The sequence below is a fragment of the Haemaphysalis longicornis genome, unplaced genomic scaffold (assembly GCF_048455015.1).
Source record: "Haemaphysalis longicornis isolate Haplotype H1 unplaced genomic scaffold, Haemaphysalis longicornis Haplotype H1 scaffold_4, whole genome shotgun sequence".
Lineage (NCBI taxonomy): Eukaryota > Metazoa > Arthropoda > Arachnida > Ixodida > Ixodidae > Haemaphysalis > Haemaphysalis longicornis.
The window spans coordinates 41,342,966-41,351,935 of record NW_027526361.1 but is presented as its reverse complement, the minus strand read 5'-3'; the positions used below and the strand labels follow the sequence as shown (position 1 = coordinate 41,351,935).

Genomic DNA, 8,970 nt, shown 5'->3' with positions numbered 1-8,970 from the left:
GCCCGATCTCCCTGACATCATGTCTAGGCAAGCTTTACGAACACCTCATTCATACTCGCCTTACAGCCTATCTTGAAGACAACAATCTAGTCCCGCATACGATGATTGGTTTTCGAGCTCACCTTTCAACGCAAGACGTCCTGCTCCAAATCAAAGAAGAGGTTCTGGACCATCTCAGCACATCCACCCCACGAGCCATCCTGGCTCTAGACGTCAAAGGAGCCTTTGACAATGTCTCCCATGCTGCCATCTTAAAGAACCTACAAAGCACCAATTGCAGCCTCCACACCTACAACTACGTACGTCAATTTTTAACTGGCCGGACAGCTACGATCGGAATCGGTGACCTCCGTAGCTCTGCTTTCCACCCACCACCCAAGGGAACGCCACAAGGCGCAGTAATATCCCCACTCCTATTCAACGTCGCACTTCTCGGGTTACCACCAGCTCTTGACTCTCTTTCTCACATTCACTACGCACTCTACGCCGACGACCTCACCATCTGGACTATTGGTGGATCAGTAGGCGACCAGGAAGACTCACTCCAGCAAGCTATCAATGCCACTCTCACCTATTTGACAACCTGCGGACTTACTTGCGCCCCGGAAAAATCGTCTCTACTCGTTCTCCGCGCCCGCTCTCGTGGCAGACGCCCACCTCCACCGCCTGAGCCCTCACTCACCATACAGGGTAAACCCGTTCCCAAGGTGACCGTTCTTCGGGTACTAGGACTTCAAATTCAACAAGATGGGGCTGGCCACGCAACTCTCACCCAACTGCAAACCACCGTAATGCAACTAGTCGGCCTCATTCGACGAATCACCCACCGCCGTCAAGGCCTTAAGGAGCGCGACACTGTAAGCCTTGTACAGGCTCTCCTAATAAGTCGCATAACATACGGCACGCCGTATCTCACACTAAAACCTGCTGAAAGTAATAAATTAAACGCCCTCATACTGAGAAGTTACAAAATGGCACTTGGGCTACCTATCACCACGTCAACAATCCGTTTCCAACAACTCGGGGTTCACAACACCCTTGAGGAGCTCATCGAGGCGCATCTCACCAGCCAAAAAGAACGCCTCCTCCTGACAACCACCGGTCGCTCAATATTAAGTCGTCTCGGCTACCCGCTCCCCCACCGGAACATACTCTTCAACGCATTCCACCAGCTATCCGTCGTCACATCACTGTCTCCCCTATACCCCGCCATATGCACCCAACGTATAACCAAGGCCGCCGCAAGGCGCGGGCTGCCCACCTCTACGTCAAGTACGGATCTCGGGACGACACTCGATACGTGGATGCCTCTCCATACTCCTCTCACTCAGCCCACACGTCAGCCGTTGTCGACTCCACAGGAAGTCTTGTGAACTCAGTTACCACCCCTACCAACAACATAACAACAGCAGAAGAAATTGCAATCGCCTTGGCCGCCCACACCGATCTAGAGTACGTGACGATCCTGACAGACTCCCAGACCGCTTGCCGCCACTACCAAGCTGGACGAATCTCGGCCCTTGCCCTCCGCATTCTTGCCCAACGATCAGCGCCAATTCCCGATATCCGCATCGTGTGGACACCGGGTCACACGGCTCTCCCTGGGAATGAGGCGGCCCACGCCTCTGCCCGCGCCCTCATACCCCGGGCACCCACGGGAGCCGACGACCCAAGTGCTTCTCCGCCCATACCCCTCCGCTACGCTGACATCCTTGCCCATTTACGCCGACAACGCCAGCACTTCTCTCCACCCCGTCCGAACCTTCCCAAGACCGACGAGTGCATCTTACGACGGCTGCAAACCAACACCTTTCCTCATGGCACACGCCTTCATGCTATGTATCCTGCACAGTACTCTCCAAAGTGCAAACACTGCCCATCCCCATGCACCCTATACCACATGGTGTGGGAGTGCCACCTAACCCCAACTCTACTCCCCCTTCCCAACCCAACCCCTGAGCAGTGGGAGGGCCAGCTGGCTAGCGGCGACCTGGGTGACCAGCAACAGCTGATATCCCGGGCGCAACTGGCCGCACGTGCCCAGGGCCTCCTGGACTGAGGACGCCCCCCACAAGAGAGGAACGGCTCAACTAACTCCGTTCCAGCTCAATAAAACGTTTTTGGCGCCTGAAAAAACTGAACTCCTCCTTGTTCACGGAACCAAGTCCTCGCCTGATACGGAACCAACCGCCCTCCACATCGCAAATAACACTATCCGTGCCACTTGCGGCCACATAAGGCTGCTTGGCATCCCGCTGGGCAGTCACAACAGTCCAAAGATCTGGCTAACCAAATTAAAAAAGCAATGGAAACTGATGCTTCACCTTATTAAGCGCCTCTCTAACAAGTACGGCGGTGCACAGCAAAGTTCATGCGTTGCTTTGGCTCGTGCTGTGGCCATCGGTGCCCTCGCATATGGTGCCCCTGTATATGACTTCAGCAAGACTAATCTCAAATTCCTCCACACCCTTCACAGAGCCACACTCCGAACCATAACCGGCTTACCTCGGCATACACGAATTACGGCACTGGAACAAGCTGCTCCACTTCCCCCCATCGATCTGATAATGAAGGAAACTCGAATGCAAGCGGACTTCAAGCGGACTATTACCCCGCAAGGACTGGCGCTCTCAGATTGGGACAACCAACGGCCCATCCAGGTGCACAACCTTCTAAGCCCAATGGCTCCATGGACTCTCCCGGATGTCGCCCCTAATGCACCTTCGAAACCAGTCCCGCGCGGTCACTCCATGCTGCGCAAACAGCGCCTAGAAAAGCTCAAGCGGTCCCGTTTGCCCGGAGAGATTGACATCTATACAGATGCCAGCGTCAGGGACCACATCGTCGGTCTGGCTTGGCACTGCTCGGAGAACCCAGATCTCAGCGGCACAGCAAGCCTCAACCTTGTCCACATCACGCCGTTGGAGGCTGAGCTCCACGCTGTCATCGGTACCCTCAACCACATAAGCTTCGACGTCTCGCAGATGCCCCCATCCCACATTCGAATCCTCACGGACTCCTTCGGCGTAGTTCAAGAACTCAGACGCCAATCCTCTCTCAACCCCCTCACACAACAAATCCTGACCCATGTTGCCCTACTCCGTCGCAACGGGGTATCTGTACGGATTGATTGGGTTCCCGGCCACGAGACAGCTTGCACGGGTAACCAGGCCGCCCATTCTGCGGCACAGGAGAGCAGTATCACACCTCCGCTGGTTCCCTGCACGCCGACTCCGTCACCGCTACCTCCTTCCCTGCAGTTACTTCGACATAAACGCGACAAGAGGAACCGCTACATCGCTGCCACCCCACAGGGGTACTTAACCGGCATTCCTCCCCTGCCACGAGCCGGTGAGGTATTTCTCAACAAGCTCCTAGCAAATGCCGCCTACACCCCGTACATAATCCGAAAATGGCTCTCACCCAATCTCCCTCTAAAATGTACATTCTGCAATACCCTCACATATGCAGACCTCAACCATCTCCTTCGGGATTGCTCCTTCTTCTCGCAACATCGCTCAGACATCATTACATCTTTCCAAGCGCCCACAAGCACCCCAGAAGACTATCATACTATGGAGAAACCTCTACTGCACAAAATAGGGCTGTTTGCTATCAAAAGTGGCCTAGCACGGGCAGTGTAGCTGGGGTCGACTCTGGTCCCTGCAAGCTGCCACGTCCCTGTAAAAGACGCTGCATTCCCCTCCCCTACTCCCCCTTCCTCTTCCCTAAACCGGCCTCTGGCCCTCCTTACCAATAAAGGTGCTACTACTACTACACCACCACCGCGGAGCTCGCGCTACAGACGCCGAGTTCGCGAATTCGTTTGCCGCAGGTTCTAGCGCGTGCTAACGCGGTCGGCCCCTGGAACAGCGAAGACAGGGTGGTGCGGGGTTTTAAAGCTCTTGCGCGTTTCCTCAGACTCTGGACTCGACTCCAGCCTGTGACTGCCCGTGACTTTTTTTGTTTTTTTTGTATGTGTGTTCATGTGTCTGTCTGGTGGAGTTTCTTTCGTTTTTTTTTTCTTTTTCTTATTTGTATTATTCATGTAAGCATATAACCCTTATCACATGTTCACCAACCATCTGAAGTAGCAAGCCCAGCATTATGCAGGGCTGACCTCTTCGGGCCCACCCTGATTTACCCGAAATTTTCATCATATGCACACCGGCTCATTCATCACTGGAAGGGAATGAGGCGGCTCATGCCGCAGCCCGAGCCCACACTCACCGGGCGTCTCCTTCTGGGATGTCAGCCAGTCCTTCCATTAGCCCAACGAGAGAAATAATCCCCAGAAGGTACAGTGACATCCTGGCCCACTACCGCTTGGGACGAAGAACCTTTCCGCCTCCACATCTCAACATGTCTCGCGAAGACACGGTCATCTACAGACAGCTACAGACTAACACATTTCCACATGGTACATTACTACACTCAATGCATCCGACACTGCACACATACACTTGTAAATTCTGCGTGGAGCCATGCACTCTCTACCACATGGTATGGGAGTGCCGCCACACACCATCCCTTGCCCCAAACCCAAATCCCTCACTTGAGCAGTGGGAGGGTCGGTTGACCAGCTCCAACCCGGATCACCAACAACATCTGGTAGACCGGGCGAGACAGGCCGCCAAGACCTAGGGCTTCCTGGACTAAGGAGGTCCCCCACCTGGCGGTCAACCCAACAACATTGACTGCTCAATTAAATGTTTATTCCTCCTCCTCCTCCTCCTCTCTCTCTCTCAACGCGGTCCACTTTGGGAGACATGTGAGAGGCTGCGGACAAAACGAGCCGGGTCTGCCAGTCGTGGAGAACTTTCAGATGCAAGTTCGGAAATCCATGCGAGGTCCAATAGCCAGGTCTCCGACGAAGGGAGAGGGGCTGTGCTGTTTTTAGCCTTGCAGCACTATATGCAAGAAGCGCCATTCCCCCCCCCCCTCCCCCCCCCTGAAGCTGTTGAGCTCAAAGACGCCGGTTTGATCCCGGCCGTGTATACACAGCTTTTCAGATGGTGGTGAAAAGTGAAAACGCCTGTGTCTCATAATTTCGGCGTAAGTTGAAGATCTCAAGGGTGGCAAATTAAACAGAGCACTCCACGATGGCGCACCGCATCACGCAGGGCAGGGGTAGCTTCGGTATATCCTCCCTTTGTTTCCCCTCTCCCATGCAGTTAGCTCCGAATAATCTCAAATAAAACGCTCTACATCCGGTAAGTAGCGGGTAACGCCAGCGACTGAGGCAGTCATTCCGAATTACACGTGCATTTGATGTACTACTTCCGGGGCATGCTTTTCGCGCCCAGGTGCGGGCTTGAAAAGACAGATTGACGCACCTCCCTTGGTAAGTAAGTAGACCTACGAGCTCTGTTTACCCTAAACTCTTTTTCTGATGCCAGCGGTAACTTTACGCAAATTCTTCTTGACAAGCAGGTGGGAACACTGACTCCAAATGCCGTATCGCCGCAAAACAACTGGCTGACAACACCCTAGATTCCTCCGCTTTTCGCTCGCTTATGTTAAGTCAATGTGTTAGAAACCTAGATTTCACGAGAAAATCAAACTAATGCGAAAAATCGCCGCATTGTTCTGACTAGAGGGAATAAAAACGTGTAAGGAGGTTTAATTGTATATACTCATTATAGTAATTATTGTAATTGTAATGTAATCGATACATATTAACTAGTAATAATAGTGACGGCATCTCTGATACTAATAATTAGACATTTCCCAGCGAAGATCCGATCGCTACACATAGCGCTGGGTGGCGAGGTATGCACTAACTGATTTAACAGTAAAAGTGACTGGGAGTGCAAACACGTGGACTGAGCGCAACTACGCGGCATTTCAAATCATGACACGGATCCCTGAAATCGGGCATACAGCGCTATTCATGCGATTAACATTCCATAAAATAAGCGCATGCAGCGGTATTAAATCGTGACCCGGATCGTTCAACACAAGCCCCAAGCGTATAGCGTTGTCAATGAAACAGCCACGAGGCAGATCTTGTACAGCAGACATGTCGAGTTCGTTCAGTCACCTATTCTTGTTTTTCATTTCACGTGTTTCCTGATTTTTCGTTGCTATCAACATTTGCGCATTTCCATTTCTTCTTAGATAGTTGGGGGTGGCTTACGCAGTTCGATGACGTGTGTTTTCCAGATCGCGCAGATGTTCCGACTTGGGCCATCACATAACTGATTGATGCTCCGGCCTTTTTCCCCACCGGAAGCATCACCTCTCCTCTCTCTCGCCTCTCGGACGCACGCAGGAAAAACTTGGCTGCCCGTATACCCCTGAGTCCCACCGCGGTGCCTTCGCGTGACAGTCCGGGACCAACGCTCGCCATGGCCAGCCCGCCCCGCTACGCTCTCACTGCCTCGATCATGCTGGCATTTGCCGCGACGGCACACGTCGCGCACGCCCGCTGCCCGCGTCGACGTCCCGGTGAGAACAGCGACTGCGCCTACACCACGTGCACGCCGCAGCTGTGCGCGCTGCAAGGCCTCGAGTGCTGCCCGAAGCCGTGCGGCGGTAGTTGGTGCGTCAAAGGTATGTCGGTCGCACTCTGAAACGATATACGTGCGTTGCGGGGTTGTGCGGAACCAACGTCGCAAGTGCGAAAGCGGAGGTGGAAGCAACTGTTCATCGCAGAAATTTGGGCTAGTTGGTGATATGACTTCGTCATTTTAAAAGGCGCGACAAGATGGGGACATTAGAAGAGACAGTTAACGATATGTAATCTAGATGTGTACTCTAGCGCTCGTCCCGTCTTGTCGCGCCTTTTACCATGTCGAAGTCTTGCGGTCGTGGGGATTTCCTTGCAGGTTGATAAAAAACAAAAAATTCTCCGGTGCGTGGCAAAGCGGTAACGTTTCTGGCAGCCACGGACCACACCGAGTTGTTTTCGTTGTGCGGCTGAACCCAAGGACGCGGGTTCATCTCCCGGCCGCTTTTCTGATGGCGGCGAAAAGCGAAAACGCCCGTGTGGTTCGACATTTCAGCACATTAAAGATCTCCAGGTGGTCAAAATCAACCCGGAGCCCTCCAATACGGCGCACCTCTTCGCCTGTGGAGCGTCGGCGCATTAAACCTCGCAATCAATCAACATCGAGTTGTTTTCCTAACCCTTCAATAAGTCGCCTTTCGCGATATAAAAGGCCGGGTTTGAGCGCGCTTGGAAATTGTGTCGGGTTAAATACTGGCTATCAGGAGCGGAAGGTCTGGTTGGCCTTGTTTTGCAAAGACTATGCGCACAGTGTTCCATGAAAGTTAGCGTTAATTGCAAATGCACTGGTATGTCTCTGAGTTTATTGAGTGCAGACGATCTTACGGCCCATGAAGTGCGTTGAGATTTCGAAGCTTGCAGTCTAGCTATATCTGCTGGATGATTGTATTCAGCTTGCAAAACGTTTATTTGCAGGGGAGGGACCACCATCCGAATATCCCGAAATCTGTCCAGTGGTGCATATTTCCGACGGCTCTTGCGACCTGTCCAGCCCTTCGTCCTCTTGCGAGGAGTTAGGCTGCGAACAAAAAGGCTTCGTTTGCTGCCGCGATGGCTGCAACAGCGACTACTGCTACCAGGTGCCTGGATCCTACTAACTGCTCGCCGGAACATCCCGAGCCTGGAAATAAAACCGTTCTATGACGTTCGAACGTGTGCTCATGTGATTTATTAACAGCGATATTACGGCCGTTATGGGTTGGTGGTAAATGCAGAAAAGTGCCAGAAAATTCAAATATTAGGCGTTTGCCAGTTTATGCAGAATTTAAGGCTTGGTTTTGTCCAACCTCAAGTCTAGTGAGTCATCGTAACGTGTGTTTTCTGCTTGCTATTTACTGTAGTGATGAGGTGTGATTGCTGGAATCTCAACAGTAATTAGCATGTAGAGCATGCGTGTCTTGCAATACGCAGAATTAAGTCCAGCTGAGGAATGTCGTGTTGAGGTTCATTTCCGTCTCGCACTTTTGTTTTATCAGTAGCGCATGAAAGAAAAAAAAATGAAGGATTTCGAGGCGTATATACTGCCAACGCAGAAAATTTGTTTCGGCGTTAGGACGTTCTCGAGTATAGGGACTTACAAATACGCTCCTCGATGGCAGACTAGAGCAATTAATTTTTTTAGATTTGAAAAAAAAAAAAAGATTGATTGGACTTCTTACACAAGGAAGGGGGGGGGGGTAGTGTGAGTCGAGGCCTTTACGAACACGCTAGGGAACACGCGAGGCCTTTACGAACACGCTTTACGAACACGCTAGGGACTAGGGAACCCATCTCACTTCAGAAAGCTCAAATAAACGTCTCTCTCTCTCTCTCTCTCTCTCTCTCTCTCTCTCTCTCTCTCTCTCTCTCTCTCTCTCTCTCTCTCTCTCTCTCTCTCTCTCTCTCTCTCTCTCTCTCTCTCTCTCTCTCTCTCTCTCTCTCTCTCTCTCTCTTTGGAAGAATACAGTAGTCGTTAGTCGTGCGCGCTACTGTCGCCTCGGCAAAGTGGCCCGTCCTATTCAAGTGCCACTGTTTTGTGAGTTTTGTACTGTTTACGTACAGACACTGGGAAAACAAGATAAGCTGGCGAAAAGGAGGGACGGGAGCAAGCTGCAGTCGGTAGGTGTACCTTCAGCAGTGACCAGACCCAATATTTAGAGAAAGAAGCATATACTTCTTGTGCTCCCTGAGGCGTCAAAGCGTGCGAGTGCATAATTTTCCACGCTACCGCGATGGTAGCATAAGCTGATTAATTCATACCGAACTTTAACAATGAACAATGAAATTTACTGGCCTCATACAAAGTACACGGTGCGAGGAGGCCGGAAGAAAAAATGTTTCAAAGGACAGCTTGACAGAGCTGCGGGCATCTGTGCGACACCAGCACAACACAACGTACAGCATCCAATGTTACGCATACATAAGCAAGAAGAATAAAAAAAAAATACTCGCAATCAGTCAAAACTTACTAAACCTTTATC

The 8,970-nt window shown here is 51.8% G+C and overlaps 1 protein-coding gene across 1 annotated transcript; it reads left to right on the top strand.

Moving 5' to 3' along the window:
• Positions 1 to 5,325: 5,325 nt before the first annotated feature.
• On the top strand, positions 5,326 to 7,665 carry LOC144180325 (uncharacterized). Its single transcript, XM_077708697.1, has 3 exons — positions 5,326 to 5,344; positions 6,275 to 6,555; positions 7,427 to 7,665. The coding sequence occupies exons 2-3, from the start codon at positions 6,351 to 6,353 to the stop codon at positions 7,606 to 7,608; spliced, it is 387 nt and encodes a 128-aa protein (XP_077564823.1). The 5' UTR covers positions 5,326 to 5,344; positions 6,275 to 6,350; the 3' UTR covers positions 7,609 to 7,665.
• Positions 7,666 to 8,970: the final 1,305 nt, after the last annotated feature.